At 35.0% G+C, this 16,880-nt stretch overlaps 2 protein-coding genes across 14 annotated transcripts in view; one reads left to right on the top strand and one right to left on the bottom strand.

Annotated features, from left to right (window-relative positions):
- Window positions 1-5,198, top strand: part of LOC126872385 (forkhead box protein P1-like) — a 215,616-nt gene extending 210,418 nt beyond the window's left edge. For all 13 annotated transcript variants that reach the window (XM_050632271.1, XM_050632277.1, XM_050632270.1 and 10 more), the window contains one exon: window positions 826-5,198. In XM_050632271.1, the coding sequence (XP_050488228.1) occupies window positions 826-1,075 (250 nt within the window). In that variant the 3' untranslated portion in view covers window positions 1,076-5,198. The remainder of the gene's footprint in view (window positions 1-825) is intronic.
- Window positions 5,199-5,834: 636 nt separating this feature from the next.
- LOC126872387 (protein tyrosine phosphatase domain-containing protein 1-like) lies at window positions 5,835-16,423 on the bottom strand. The gene is made up of 10 exons (XM_050632281.1): window positions 16,220-16,423; window positions 15,754-15,972; window positions 14,660-14,856; window positions 13,714-13,836; window positions 10,260-10,549; window positions 9,537-9,744; window positions 9,318-9,443; window positions 9,017-9,240; window positions 8,609-8,942; window positions 5,835-7,480 (listed from the first exon to the last, which is right to left on the bottom strand). The coding sequence occupies exons 2-10, from the start codon at window positions 15,969-15,971 to the stop codon at window positions 7,290-7,292; spliced, it is 1,911 nt and encodes a 636-aa protein (XP_050488238.1). The 5' UTR covers window position 15,972; window positions 16,220-16,423; the 3' UTR covers window positions 5,835-7,289.
- Between the last annotated feature and the right edge of the window lie 457 nt (window positions 16,424-16,880).

The raw sequence follows: 16,880 nt of genomic DNA, 5'->3' as shown, positions 1-16,880 counted from the left end.
ATTTTGTCTTACGATATCAGTAGCTACTAATGTCTTTCTTGGGTAAAAGAAATAAAAGGTTTCTTCTCGATTATTAATAATGGAAAATAGATACCAATTTCGCTGAAAATCAATTATTTATGGTTTAGTAAGTCAACGATGCGTTAATATACGCGATATCGAATCTTGTTAGATAAATTTCATTTTGCAATTGCAATACTCGTACTCGTGGAATTTTGTAACTTCTCGCTCAACACATACCACAGTGGAGAAAAGAAAATTCAAAATTGATTTGCACATATATACAGCTCTGCTTAAATACACTGTTTCACTTGTTCTATACGTCCTTACGTGTACCACATACAGTACTGCACATTATCACGGTTACGAAATTGTCCCTAAAGATTTTTAATCGAATAAGGAAAACCAAAGGTGGTTCAAGAATTGATTTTCTTCGATTTGGTAGATAGAACGTATCAATTAAAAAGAGACGTATGAGTATTAGTAACTTCTGTACTTGACATTCTTCATCATATTGGTAATATCGCACTGGCTCGTAAAAGCATCTAAGTCTCATAAGACACGTAATCAACGTAATTCCATTTTAACCAATTATTTCCCTACTAACTATCTTCTAAATCTCCTTTCTAACGCGTTACTCGAACCCTCGTAATACCAAACAGCCGAAAAACATCTCATCCAATCGCGTTAACGAAAAAAGCCGAAGATGAAAAAAAACCCAAACCTGATCCTGCTAACCAAAAAGACAACATCCAAAAAAGATAGCGTCCCGAAGAAGATGGTGTCGGCACACGTAACCGAGCAGTTTCTCCGCAAAATCGACAGGTCACCGTTGGATGAACCAGCCGTGCACATAAAGCAGGAGGGCCAGAGCCCGGAGGGGGGCAAGCTCACGAGATTAATAAAACGAGAGCTGGTTGACGCGCCGACGGAGCAAGAGGGTGAAGAGGATCAGGTGGACGAGAGGGAGTATCCCGAGAGTCACGGGCACGATTCAGGACAGGACGAAGACATGGCCGAGGACCTGTCGATGGCGCCCGACATAATGACCCCGGAAGATCAGATCGAGGCGTAGTATCGTTCCTCGAGGAACGAATAGGTTCGAGCTGTCGCGTCGAAGTACGATCGTGATGGAAGAACGAGAAGAAGTAGCTTCTGTTCCTCGTCGATCGATGGCCAAGACCAGGGAAGCCAGAGGCGCGAATAATAATAATAATATTAATAATAATAATAATAATATGTAAGATGAACGAAGAGGGAAAAAGGAAGGTGTACGAAGAAGTGAAGAAGAAGAAAAAATTGACGAAGATGAAGAAGAAGAAGAAGAGAAAGACTTCGAAGAAGACGATGAAGGCCCCTAGGACCACCCAGCCCTCCACTCCTCCTTCGTAAGAGAATCCCCATTTATCATATCCAAGGCCGTGATACGTTTTATCGAGCGGCCCTTTAAAGGTAAAGGCAAAAGAGGAAGAAAGAATAAAAAAATTAAAAAATATGAAACGTACTACTACTGTGTGCGTGATCGATCGCGACGAAACGTCGAAACGAGAATCGGCGAATATCGTGATATAGGCGGCGCGATCATTCGATCCATATCCTTACTCAAGCAATTGCGAACAACGATTGTATTTTCTGTTCTTCAATTCCGTTTCATTTCGGAACCGCGTATATATCTCTATATACATATATATATATATATATAAAATATATATACATATACATATAACACTCTCTCTCTCTCTTTCTCTCTCTCTCTCTCTCTCTCTCTCTTTCTCTCTCTCTCTTTCTCCTTCGTGTACATTGCATTAGCCTGTAAACCGAATAAGGGCGAAAAGAAACGAATTGCATCCGCGATCTCGCTCGTAGCGTCTCGGCGGATAATGTTAATCGATAATTCTGTAACGAACACACGAGAAAAAGAAAAGAGGGAAGACAGTGCTATCTATAGTCCCCGAGTAGTCCTCGCCCGTTTCCTACTTTCGTTATCGCGCCGGTGCCTACGTGTACGACTGCGTTTCTGCGTGTACTAATCGCGTCTATCTATTTTTTGGACCAATTCGAAGATATAGTAGATCCATCCTGATCGAATAAAAATTAATTTTAAAATTAAAAAGACAGATCACGTAAAGATCTACTCTTTATGGGAGAAATCACGTTTGACTTAGTCGAAATTTCTTACACGAACTGTTAGAAAAAAAAAAAAGAAGAAAAAAGAAGAAAAAAAGACGCGTTGAATGGAACACGCAGAACGTCTCAAAGATAATAATAAGAATGGCGAACAGATAGAGAAGGCTGGAATTAAGTTTAAGGAATAAATAACGAAGCTGTGGTGATAGCAGTGTTCTGGGTACGCGCGGGAGTGACTGACACTTTAGTCTTAAATATATCGTTCGTGGTAAATTAGGAATTTCGCGAGTATCAAAAGTCCTCCGACGTGATTCTAAAGGAAAAGGTACTTTCCCTTATATCAGACAACCTAAGCTTAAGAAAAATGTGTGCCGAGTATGAAACACGGCCGCGATCCCGGCGTACTCGTTCGCTGCTCTGTTGCTAATCACTGTATAGTTTAGGGGAAATTAAATGTAAGTAGTGTCGTAAACAATCGACGATCATAGACGTCGAGATAGAACGTACACGCTCGTGCTAACGATTTTCATCATTTTACCCATTAGATATTTCATCGTTCGGACCTTTCAAGGGATAAATAACGAGTGACTGAAAATAAAATAAATTAAATAAAAAAATCGATCGAGCGATGAAGAAAGTTTAGTAAACGAGATCGAGGACGATCGAGGGGGCAAACGAAAAATGATGGGATAATAATAATAAAAAAAAAGCAAAAAAAATGAAGAAAGCGGATGCCGTGTGTGGACGCACTTATAAATAAATTAAATTACCATGTATGCATATACATATACATATATTAATACGTATACGTATCTCGGAAATTATAAGGAAATTAGATGTCGATGGCCCTGTTCTCCGTTTTCTATCCAACAGATCCTTGAGACAAACCCTCATTGAACCTTAACCTTTCCTTAAACCCGCGTAATCATGCTCGGTTCCGAATTTTTAGGAAATGGGACTGCGTCCAATTTTCCTGGACGGTAACTGTCGCGTCCAAAAATCGAAATAACGAGGAAAATAAATGTTTGGGGGGCCGTTACTCGTCGATCTTCGAGCCCCTGGATACATACACGTTCACACTCACAAACACACACGCGCATATACATATACATAAACACGGAAGTTTAAACGAAAGCGTGCTCAGGTCGGTACGAAAAGAAATTTTTGCCGAAGGCAACTCGTTTGCGAGTCGCCTGCTATCGAATCTAATTTATTATTTCAATGGTCGTTGACGCCACTAAATGTATGTAAAAATCGTGCGTGCCGTTTTTAATCGCGCTGCAGCGACCGGGAGACGATCGTGTGTGTGATATTATTCCGTTCGACCTGTAGCCATATATACACAGATGGTCTATACGTTTGTTTGTAATATTTTTGTAAATTAATTCGTTCCCGGGAACGTGTAGATAGGTTTAGAAGAATCGGGGATCCGTTACATTGTCAGGGTATTAATTGCTCGACGTAAGAGACTCTTCCTGAGTCGCTGTGGCGATTTGTGTTTAGCGTGTCAGTGACGAAGAATCGCGAGAAAAAAATAGGGATGGGAGGGGGGGGGGGGGGGTTCGATCGTTGTCAGCATTTATCGAGCGACAGTAATCGTAAGAATCCCATCGATCGATATTGTCTTTCTGATATCTTTACCGTTTTATTTCCGTTAGAAAGATATTAATCTCGAGACGTCCATATTAAATCGACTCTAATTAGTAATATTAGCACGGCGAGAAGCATCGTGTGAATTTTTTATTAGCTCGGAATAAAATTCGTTCAATTTATTTCAAACTCATCGATCGTGTCGCTCGATTATCTGGAAATTAAACGAGACACAGTAGTCGCGATTATAGTTTCTTTTTTCTTCTTTTCCTTTTTTTTTTTTTTCTTTTTCTTTGCAATTTGTTGATTCGTTCATTCCTGCGTGTTAGATACTCTGTCCATTCCTCGTGTAACATAGTTAGCTTTTAGGACAAAGTTAAGTTTCGCCCACGCGTATTATTTCATAATAATTCCCCTGTACGAGACATCCTTCGATTTTCTATTCTAATCCGGATCCATCATCTTTCGACATCCGTAACTCTCGTTCGCGAGTGATCAGACATTCTGATTAGAGAGAGAAAGGGATCAAGCGTGGAACGAGCGTGTATGCGAGTGTGTGTAGTTGTCGCGTGCGTCATCGAACATTGGATGCCAAAGAAAACGAAGACGTTAGTGAAAAATAAGAGAAAATGTAATAGGGAAACAGTGAAAAAGAAAAGACGTTTATAAGAGAAAAGTGTTCATGGAGAAAGTGAAATGTATCGCGTATGACCGGTGCCGTTTTGGGCTCGCTTTCACGTAATGCTACTATTACTAATCTAAGACTACATGTATTGTGTATAATGGATTTAAGGACACGATATAACATAGAAAGACTCTCCTGTAAATAGTTGGAAGAAAAATGGAACTTTGTCGAGGCATTAGGGATTTGCGAATATTGCGTCACTCTGCGAATGAATGAGTTTATCGATAGTGTGCTATATAAAAGTCTATATATATAAATATAAATATAATTATAAATACACACACGAAGGAACACGACACACTATACACACGTACAATGCGTTGCGCGTATCTCCCGGCTGCATTTAATTTTTATTTTTAAAGTCACGAATTTCCGAAGAAAAGAAAGAAAAGTGAAAAACAAAGAAAAAACGACGACCGTTGATTCTCACGGGCTGGCAGCTCGAACAGAAGACACTTTCTCGTTTTATCGTATCACGATTGGTCGTGTCGCGAATAAAAGATGAATGGGCAAGCGAAATAAAAGGAGAGAGAGAAAAAAAAAAGAAAAGAACAAAGAAAATTTATGAAAAGATGGAGGACGTTTGATCGATCGATTTCGTATAGATACGAAGTTATTTAAAGTCGATTCACGTAGCACGAAGATCGTGATTATTTCATTTCACGAATGTTTCTTTTTTTATGTATAGTAGCCGCTGTTACCTTGCGAATAATTCTATATTGTACATGTTTAAACGTTCCCTGTTATGTTTGTTGTATATTTCGAATAGGTCTGTAAAGTAAAATGAATTAACGAATGTTCGAATTTTTTTGTACGGGCGTAGGAAAGACGGGATTTAGCGTTACTATATTCACTGGTTCATCGAAATCTTCACATTTTATCGGCCAGATAATACTTCGCCTAGCGATTTATATTTCTTTGTTTTTTTATTACGTCGATGAATGAAAAAGATGAATCTTACGTCGCGTTCGTTGTGTTACGAAGTAATGACGAACCAGCGCGATCATATCAAATTAAAGGTATCGAGTGAACAGTGCTGAATCGATATTTTCGTTCGCTGAATGTTTCTTTCGTATAGATTCGAGCGCTTTATATAGTAGTTATATAAAGAAAAAAAAGAATACGGTATCGCTATTTTCTACAAAAAATCAATTCGCGAATTGAAATCATTGTTTTATAAAGTGTTCCCCATTGCGTGTGTTCACTTAAAATTTCCGCGAAAAACACATGGCCGAATGGAAATTACTTGGATCATTGGGACATGCGAAGAAAAATCTATTTTTTAATAGAAGAAGAAAAAGTGGAAAAAGTATGAAAAAACGACGTATACAGGAAACGCGTTCGAGTTTAGAACTTTCTTGTTCCTCGAACGATTTTTCGAATTGTTCAGTATTATCCTGTGCCGTATGAAAAACGAGGAAGTTCTTTATAAAAAAAAAAAAGAAATTTGCAAAGATCCGTGCTCTTTAGCTCATTTGAAAATTTCTAGGAAACCCTATCTGTCTGGATTTATTTTATTAAGTATTGTATAATAAGTTGCCTTGTAAAAATGTACCGATTTTACCGAGAAATTAAATGTGTTACTAAAAGAAAACCAATCTCTGAACTGTTTCATCGACCTTTTTTTTCAATAAAAAAAGGTAGCGAGATAGCAATTTATCGATTTATAAGTAGTTGTAATTGTAAGTAACGAGAGTTATCATTTTCACTGTACTTTCTTTGTATAAGACTGACATCGTTTGTATATGCTTACAAAGGGAAAAAGAAAGATATGATCTTGTTAGGTACGTCAAGATTTATACACGTAAATTAATGTGTCTACGATTATATGTGTTTAGATCACAGAAGGACTTATATCATACTGTAAATAGAACACTTAAGAAATCGCATTTTCTAGCTCGAATTAAGCTTTAGAATTAAGTCTTTATCTAATAGAATCGTCTTGAAAAGAATATACATACTTAATAAAACAGCAATTCGTGAACATGAGGATCCAAAGCTGTCTAAACTGTTTGTTTCCGAATTCCTTGTTTGTCATATTTAAATAAAAGAATTGCAAACAATTAGTAATCCGATAAATTCTTTCGTCAAATATTGTAATCTCCTTTCAGTCAGTTTCTTCGCATAAGTTTCTTTAAACGAGCTGACGTTATTTATTACTGTATGTTAATTTATGATTATGAAATTCAAATCACTTGTTAATATCATCATAATATTATCATATTTCATTACAATAAAAATATTTTTCTTTTTTATTTCTCGGTAAATTCGTTACCATCTGTTGATTTATGTTGCTCTCTGCTGGTAACATCGATCCACTTCATTCTCGTCGGTACTGGCAAAGAGAAGTCTTTTTTAACTTTGGTCAATATCATATCATATGAGATAATGTATAACATACCAACATAGCATAAAGTAAAGTAAAATATGCAAAAAACTATTAAAGATTTATTTGTGTAAAATTATAGAACATTAAACAAGTAAAATGTTGACAGGTACTTAATTAAAGGGTAAAGGGCTATATACAAATCTGGTTTTTATTTACTCGTTACAAAACTAACTTGTATATTAAATTAAAAGAATATTGTTGCTATAAAATATATAAAAATTTTTATTCATGCAAATTGAAAGTGCAAAGACCTCTCTCTCGATGAGGAAAACATTATTGAATATAGAATGATTTACAACTTCCGATATCTTGCCACTTAGATTATAAATAAGAGACAAAATACTTGTTACTACTAAAATATTTTCCTTTATTCGAGTAGTTTGTACGATTAATCATGGAACATTGTAAAAATAAATATTATAAATCGACTGCTATAGACGCTATTCTACGATCATCTTAAACAAGATCCTCGACACTCTTCGTTCATTTATTCTTGCTCTAACTAAATTTTTCATTCGCTGCTTGTGTCCCCATTTCTTCCAATTGACTAGACGCCAAATCCAATTTCGAAGTCCACGATGGTTTCTCCATCTCTTGCGTGTTTACTTCCTCTATCAAGATCATCATTCTAATGAAAAATTCGTTCAATTTCGCTGCCGTGCCTCGTCGTAGCTTCGGAAAATTTCTATCTACAATACAACGATATTAATATAAATTACACGATGATAAAATAATTTATTTATTCGATTCAGAGACCGGAACTAAAGTAGAAGATTAGATAGAATCGTGACATCTAGGTCTCTCGTGATACGAGTCCCACCGCACATAAATCGCGATTATTGATAATATAAATAGAACAATGTGACATGTTCGACGAATCAATATTTCTGGCGATCAGTTGTGTGATGCGCACGCTGGACAACAATGAATACTTATGCCAACTGGTTCACGGGAAATGGTCATGCCTTCATGAAATATGAAACAATCACCAACGAAGGATACTTATTCATTTTATGTTGGCAGTCGAGTTTATAAGTAGTTCCTCCTTTGTCAAGCACCTACATTGTTTGCAAATAACATAGGATTAAAGTGGCAAGCATACAAGAGAAATGCAATATCCTCTCTTTCGTTTACCGAGCCGATAGTTGAGAATATATTTTTAGATATCATTCATGGTGCATAGAAGGTCTCCTTTCTAGAAAGAACAATAATGTCGCGTTTAACATCCAAGTGGTATAAAATTACATACGAACGGCATTTCTAAATAAGATCTTCCTTATTGTAATTGCCGGTTCAATGCAGAAAAATCGATTCAGAAACACGATAGCACAATATTAGTCCAAAGAATACTACTCTTATTTCATAAGATCATTTAACCCACGAAGGTTGTTATTATCGGAAACAACGATTGTTTTATTTCATATGGATACAGCGAACTTGTTACTTCTATGTGATAATAAAAATCATTTAAAAAATGAATTTTTTTTACAGACTGTAAAAGAATTCCACCATATACATATTGCGTTACACACAATTGTTCTTTCCTAATGATCAGACTGCAGATTCTTACACTCTTATGGGAAATTTCGAAATGCAAAAATGCACAAGATGCTCGTATTCAAATATATTTACGATACGCCAAGTGGAGTATTCGTTTTAAAATTTAATAAATGAAATTCCTTGCTGAATTACCATTTTCTTTTTTACCGTTTCATAAGAATATACCTAATTTGCATAAACACTCGCAATCTACGAAAAACCTAGAGGAGTCGATATAAAAAAATTAAAATATAGGAATCTTTTTTTTTAATATTTACTGGATGGATAAAACGAGTTCTTGATCCATATACTCTGTTGTGTGAGCGCAGCCATGAACCTCTTCGTTATCAAGCTTTGGCTCTCAGGTGTCATCGGTCTCAAACGACTAATAAATCGTAGAAGATATTCCAACAAATATCGATTAGGGTTATGCAATTTTTCCAGGCATCTTTGAGGTTTCGAATTCCAGACGACGATATAACTCAAACTATCGACGTCTAGCAAAGGATGTTTCAATGTCTCTAGCCATTCAAATAATAATCCTGACAGAATATACAAGTCAGTTTCCATCTGAAGCCTCTGCCACGCCGTAGATCTATGATTTAGATCCATCTGAAAATTATCACAAGACAATTCACTTCCTCGACACTGAATATCTTAATTCGAAATAAAAACGATCCTTCAACCTGATAATCCTGAAGACGTTTCTTCGTCTTGTCAGATAAACTGGCGGTGTCTTTGATCAAAGCTCTGATTGCTTCGTCGGTGTTCACGGTTTCCAGAGCTGTATTTTGAGCAGCAGCTTTTAAGTTCATGTGAGATTGAATTTCTTTGTAACAGTCGTTATCTGCGAGATCCTGACCGTGAATTCCATCACCGAGCACGTCGTCCACGTAGTTGTCATCCAACACTATAAAAAGGTAGCGTTCTTTTTTATCTAAATTAAATTTTATACTAATTTAATGATTTTATTTTAGGTTGAGGCACCTGGAAAAGCTGAATCGTAGGATGGACTGTCCGGAGATGTACAAAATACGTCGCTCAATCTCCCAATATCATCGGATGTTCCCCTTGAAGATGCTTGGCTACCACTTGCACACGCTTTCGTCGTACCTGGATAGTGGACAATTAGAAAATTCGTGTAAATTATTAAAGATTTTTAATTTATTAGACCATTTGAAACTCAGTTTTCCTTTAACTTCTTACTGGAGCATTCGTAAGAATCGGCGAGTGAGTCAGCCCACGAGTAAGAGTGTTTAATATTTCCCTTGTTATCTCTAAACTTTTCCAAAACGTGAGATATAAATTTTCTCGTGAAACATGTACTGGAAATAGTGTACGTGATTTCACACGGAGAATTGTCCTCTTGACAATCGCACAATTGAAGGATTCGTTCACAAATCGTGAATACGATCTAAAAAATAATTTATTGGAGAAATTTAATAGGATTAATTAGAATCATTTGATTGTTCGTTCGATATGTCGTCTTATGCCAAATCCATCGATGTTCTCGATTGTTTTTTGATATCTATTTGTTAAATATCAAGTTCATAGATATAATATTATTTTATTATAAGGCGATGTTAATCGAGAGAAGTAATATTTTCACTTAATATCTTAGAACGATAAAGTTAGACTGCCTCTGTATTGATCATAAACATTACATATTTTATTTATGCCTAGTGTGTTTGTAAATGAGTAACTAAGAACAATACAGCGATCCTCAGTGTGACTCATGTATTAATTTATTTATACAAATTAAGACGATGAACATGCTATAACAAAAATAGGATAAAACATTAATACAAAATGTTACTAGTAAATAGTCCGGTCGTACGATATTCACATGTAAATTTGTATAATCTATGAATTCGCATATTTCTGATATTGACATAAGACGTCTGTGATTCTTGCAATGCATAAAAGAACCTTTGGTACGTATTTGAATGTACGTTGCTCGTATCCATGTAGTACGTTGTGTTGCTTCTTCAGATGCGATTGCAGGCTGCAAGGCTTACGATCGCCTATTGCGCTATTCAAAGGGAAAACTATCATCTGTGGAAGCACAAAGTGCTCGAATTCTTGGATGCAGAGAATTTGTCCCCGCGTCTGTATCGCGCACGGCCGCTTCATACGAACAAATCGTATGGCATCGTTGGCCCGCACACGAAGACTGTAAATAAGGTAGCACGCGATCAGAACCCCAGTTCTGCCCAGCCCTGAAAAAGGTACATGTCCTTTAAACTTGTCTAAACTATGTATGATTAATCGCTTGGTGGAGATTCAGAAATTTCCATATTTTATTTTTAGAACCTGTGCTAGCCCAAATCCATGTTAATTAAAGCCTTGAATCTGTTCCAATAGAAACAGAAATAAAATATAACGATAAACTAATAAAAATATAATTACGATTAGTATAAGAATTATAAATACATAACAAATATAAGAAATAAATATAAACGCAGTGTGGTGGTTACTTTAGAAATTTAAAAAATTCTAAAGTCTACATTTACTTTTCAGTAATATCACCGAGTTACAAACGCGCGGTAAAATGATATTCCAATTATAAGGAAAAAGAATTTTATAACATTTATTACGAATTATTGCCAAGTGATAAGCTAACTTTCTAGTTTTCACAGGATCAGTTTAGAAATTAATAAGCTTGTAAAATCAATTGATTCGAGCGTTTACGTTTTAATAATGTCACGAGTTTTGCTATCATCCTGGACAAATGAAATATTTATCCTTAAAGGATAGGTCGGGACTGCTTATCGATCGTGCCTAATTCGGGAAATAAATTACGTGCTCGTGCTCGTGCTCGTGCTCGAGCCATGAATCGGAAGCGGAACTCGTAATCGTACTCGGTCTTGTTTCCGGGGTTAACAAGAGTTATGACGTGCCCGACGTGTAACCACTTGATAATAACCATAAACTGTGTTTCGTCTGTGGATGTCCGTGGATATCGTAACACGTATCCATGATTCATAATTAAGTTGCAGAGCGTGCATACAAGGTACGCGTGGAATTTCGACTATTCAATTAAATCGTCGCTTGACAACGCAACCAGGCAATTCGTTGATCAAAGAATTCGATATATTCCTGGCGATAAACCGTTTTCGTGCATGGAACGAACCGTGGAAAATAAATTATTTCACTGACAAAAACGTTCTCGTATAATTACAGCATATCGTGTTATATGGGAACTGGGATACCTTCGTGTACGTAATGATCAGGTCTGTAGTTTTACAAGGAGCTATCCTTGCGTCGATTTGTCATATGCGAAGAATATGGAGAATATGAAGAAAATGTAATTTTTATGATCGTTAAACATGCATGGCCTGCAGGACCTTGTTATCGAGGAAGCAATCGATCGATACGATCGAGCTCAAGTTGCATCGAGGTTGCCGAACCTCTTGATGGAAACAGAACAGTTATTCAATTATATGACTGTCATATATTATAATGAAAGACAAAAGTATTCGTATGTAGAAATGAAAAGTAATATTTCGTATGTTATTAATTTTATTAAATATATTCAATATATTATATCAAACATATTTAAATACGTGCAATTGTATATTATAAGTATATTATACGCAGAGTACTGAGTAACAAATGTAACTAAAGTAAATTAAAATTAAATTGTGTACATCTGTTTTACTGTAAGTGTCTGTGTATAATACATAGTGATATTTGAGTATATCTAATAATATAGAAAATGTTATTATTCTTATTTTGTACATTCTTACCGTACGAATATTTTTGTCTATCGCTGTAGCCTCATACATGTGAGATATTTTTATGAGAAAATTGCAGGGTTGAATATTTGCATGTGGAATTTGCATTCGATGTTACGCCCCAATTTCTTATCATTACTTATCTATTATTCGTGCCCATAAATTTGGTTAAAGAACTGAAGCTAACGAACGTTTATGGTTGAAGAACACGCTTCTATCTAATTAGTGAATTAGTCATGTAAGAAAGGGTGCTAGGACTTTTACAGTTTTATCTAACATTGGATCACGATATTGTTTTATGTGTCAATACTAGAATCTCCTGCCTGTAATGTACGCTGTGTTCGTTAGATTACTTTCGATGCAATAGCGTTTTTCAATCGTTAGCAGATTTCCTAAATTTCAGAAAACTATCTCCTATTTCAATTTTATGACAATACTATTTTGGAAACGTTACAAGTTCTTTTTTTCTTTTTCTTTGTTAAAACAAGTTCAAGTTTGAGACATGAAAATTCTACAAATAGAAATTCATTTAGTTGCAATATAAAGTACCACAGTAGGGTTGAAGCTACATTTATATAAATAGGTATAAGTACTTCTGACCATTTAATTGAAATTATGTTTTATCGATATAGTTCAGATATATTTTTTTCCAAAACGCTCTTTTAATACGCATTTCACGTATTAATATCAATTAATAAATACAAATAAATACGGTATGTGTATATTTCGATATGTTTATATTACACGAGTGTGGAAACAAAATACATATTCCTATTTATATGCTCACCGTTATAGATGATCATAATTTAGCTGCGGATATCTGTGTATTTATGAAAAATAATATACAAAGGTATATAAAATATCTGAAATAAAATATTCGTTGTAAAAGATTCCACTTATTTAGCTGTGTACATATAAATATAGATCTGCATGAAAATAAATAAATATATAATGAAAGTTTCATTCCTGTAAAAGTGAATATCAATTTCGCTAAAAGCAATTGCGTGTTTTTAGCAAATACATAAACATTTCGTCGAATCTAATATTTCTAGTATTAAAGAATAATACGAATTTTTTCTCTTGTTTTATAAATTGAATGGAGCTTCTCGATATGAACTGGGAATAATAACAGACCGCTCCTACACTACCTATTTTCTCCGCGTAGCCCATACAACGTATAATTTTTGCGGTCCTCGGCTAAAGGTTTAAGAAAGATCGTAATGAATGCGAAAATTCAGATGCACCGGGTTAACACCGCATGTTGTAGCACGCAATGCACCAAAACAGGTCTCGTTCTGGATGAACGCGTCTCACACGTGGCTTAAATCGATACATTCAAAGGTTAGAAATCGTCGGTTGATAAAGGGTGGGCGTGTGAAAGTAAAAGGGGAACGTTTAAAACGTCGATGACTTCATTGTCTTGAATTAAAAGGCTTATTTAAACGATGATGATAGAAGGAACTGCACGTTTCTGTTCGCGATAACATCTTCCTATAAACTCTTCCACGCCAATCCTATCAATTTAAAAAGATAACGATTGCAATTTAAATTAAGAAATTGAACAATCGAAGACTATTTATTGGCGAAAGGGGACTGTGTGAAAATAAAAATTGGGTCGGTGCGCCTATCGAAAAGAATCGATTTACCGGCATGACAATGAATTGCCACTCTTCCCTCTTGCACAGCGAAGGCCACGACCTTGACCATATCCAGAAGTTTGCTCATGGTCGCATCCCCGTAGTCCTTCAACGCGAAATTGTAATAGTAAACTGCAACAAATCGCCAAGTCGTAATTACGGAATTGTCATCTTTTGGTATTTAAGGGGAGGGAAATGTGATTCGAGAAATAATATTTATATGACCGTGGACGAAATTGAGTTTTGTTTCGTCTGCATGGTTACACGATTCTGCTGCATTGCATGTTACAGCTAAACTTCTTCGATCTACCTCACCAGAACCGACACTGATTCCTATGAAACTGTTTTACAAGTTTAGTCTTCATTTACGTATAACTCAATTTCGTCGCGCGGTTAAATTTGTAATTATTATTCATGTAATTCCTGTATTTTAATGCTTTTATTACCCTTATTGTCCATTCTATTTATCATGCTATTAACCCTTTCTGAATTGAATATTCCTTGGGTTGTGGGAAAAGTTTTTCTCTGACGTTTTTATAAAGAAGAATTTATAATGCAGTACAATTGGAACCATTTTACCGAAGACAAATATATTTATAGTTAATTGAATTAATATTAATTTAATTCACTTCACAAAAACATAATATTGTATGTACAAAACCTGGATCATAAAGGAGTTAATATTAAATATTAATTTTATTTTGAGGTACTTTTCAACACTATGTAACTTATGATCGATCATGTACGATATTTATTCAAATAAAATATGAACCTTTCGAATTAATCAAGTTTCATACATTTTTATGAAATGTGTAAGTGGTTAATGTCCGCTCCTTCAATGTCATCTCTTTTTCCACTTTCCAATTTATGGAAACTTCGTAATTGATTTTTTATTGTTTCTTTTCTATTTTTGTGTTTCTGGTTGAAACAATTGTTTTAACGTTCTAATACCTACTGCTATGTTTCATGAAGACATTCGGGTCATAAGTAAAGCCACTTTCTTCGAGAGGACCACCGCAGCTTGCATGCTCGCCAGGCGTTTGTAGGTTTACTATGGTTTTTATACTCCACCCTTGAAACTGTGCGATTATGTCCTTTTTTATTATCTGTGCGGTGTTCGGTCGTGCCATCGCGAGTACGTCGTCTGTCACCCTGAAGAATTATCGACCCTTACATTCCTTGCTAAACCTCCAAATTCATGACACTAGTCACTTTATTTGATCAAATAGAATTTGGCGTTATTACCATTTTGAAGTCATTACAGATAAGAAAAAAGGAAAAATCATTGTAGAAGAAAATCAGATCCATCGTTACTAGAGAATTTCAATAAATGCTGCTGATCATTTCATTCAAACAAACAGATGTTTCTGCTTTGGAATAATTACCATTTTTTTTAAAATCAATTTAGGAGACAATCGAATTATCATTATCAATATTATAAGATTTCAATGAACAAACTGTCCCTAATTATTTTATTTAATCAAACAAAAAATATTGTTCACAAGTACAGTAGAAGCTCGAGTACTCGAAATTAATTTTAAATTAATTAATTTCAAAATAATTATTATGACACGCTGTTCATGTAATAACTTTGTTAAAATATCTTCGTATAAAAAAAATTATTCGTTTCAAAGCGTTTTAGAAATACTAATATCAAACAAGAATAAAACCATATGAATGAAAAACAATTTCTTTTAATTTTTACATTTGTTTTCCAACGTTTTTTTCAAATAAACATCCCCAAATTTTCCATTAATCGGTCCAGTATTCTGGTAATCAAGATTTTACTGTAATTAAAATTTAAGGAAGTTAATTTACGAGTAACATATTAGATTCCATGATGAGATTAATTCCGTCTGTTCACGGTACTCTATCGCGTCGTGATATTAATCGATTCAATTTCTCTTCGGAATAAAGATAAAAACGAACAGATTTGCAAAATTGTAGTTCGACATACGGATACAAAACAGGTGTTTTATTATACGCGAGTCCGCGAATATGAAAAATAAAATTTGAATAGGTTTCCATAAATTTTTATCGTGACCTTACCAATGCGAAAATATGTTCTGTATCGCCATGTGCACTGGCGGCCACGCTTTCGAGTTTTCATATTTGCATCTAGAGCCACCGCAAAAGATCGCGCACTGTATAGCCTGCGGCGTGAATTTTCGCAAATTTTCGGAGAATTTATTGTAACCAGCCTGGACCTCGCACAGATCCACTTGGCCCGCTTGAAAACCTGCTGGTACCAGTGAACTTACATCCATTCTGCAAACAATGTTTGATTACTCATTTACAACTTATAATATGCTATAATTCTCTTGGACACATTTATAATTCAAAATAAATTTCAAACTTTAAATTATCCTCCCTATACTAATTATAAATTTTATTTATTTTAAAAGCGATTAAAACAGGGAAATATTAAGTTAGTAATTAAACAATTTATTCGAATATTTCTTTCCTAAATTCGGTTTTCTTTCTTCTTATTTAAATGAATTGAAGATAGGCGTACATGTTTAAAAATAATCACGCCCCTTCCGTCCATCTCATTGCCGTAGAGAAATTGGATTTTTTCTTAAATTTCTTGTCCACTGTCCCTATCAGATACGTTTGACAATTCAAGTAGAATATTTTTCCAACGGTTTTCTCTACGCAAAAATGCACGACACAGGGTAACAATCAATGCAAAAAAGCACTTCACGTACAGGGGTAAGCGCATAGCGACTGGTAGTTCCGCTACTATAACGCTACTTTATCTATCGTTCTATCATACAGATTGCGCCTGCGTCAGTCCTATTACCTATGAAACTGCCTTTGTTTCACTTCACCCTATTTATGTCTGTAGATCCGCGTATTTTATAACATTTCAAGTTCGCTATAATGGGATTGTATAATTTCCCACTCCGGTCTCCTATAGTTTTCATTGCATTTCTTCTATGTGCAGGTGTGGGGAAAGATATTAACGAATTTGAAGAAGATAAAAAAAATATAGTGTCCATTTTATATTTCATGTACGTATGTAATTTCTGTAGATCTTGTAATGTGTAAATCTTCTGTAAATCTTCATTTTAATGTTTTACAATGTATCCAGCTCCGTAAGATGAAATAATTTGATATGTGATATATATATATATGTGATTTGATATATGATAAAAATGCCGTATTCGGCGACC

Source organism: Bombus huntii, chromosome 13 (assembly GCF_024542735.1).
Source record: "Bombus huntii isolate Logan2020A chromosome 13, iyBomHunt1.1, whole genome shotgun sequence".
In the NCBI taxonomy this organism is placed as follows: Eukaryota; Metazoa; Arthropoda; class Insecta; order Hymenoptera; family Apidae; genus Bombus; species Bombus huntii.
The sequence above is the reverse complement of the archived record's forward strand: the minus strand, read 5'-3'. Positions and strand labels throughout refer to the sequence as shown.

Bases quoted from the DNA above. Each gene is read 5' to 3' on its own strand.
- LOC126872387 (XM_050632281.1), bottom strand. From the start codon at position 15,971: ATGGATGTAAGTTCACTGGTACCAGCAGGTTTTCAAGCGGGCCAAGTG. The intron at 14,857-15,753 runs GTAAGGTCACGA...ATAATTCTTCAG, and splicing joins CAGAACATATTTTCGCATTG to GGTGACAGACGACGTACTCG. The intron at 7,481-8,608 runs GTAAATATTAAA...GTTGTATTGTAG, and splicing joins GAACTCGTTTTATCCATCCA to ATAGAAATTTTCCGAAGCTA.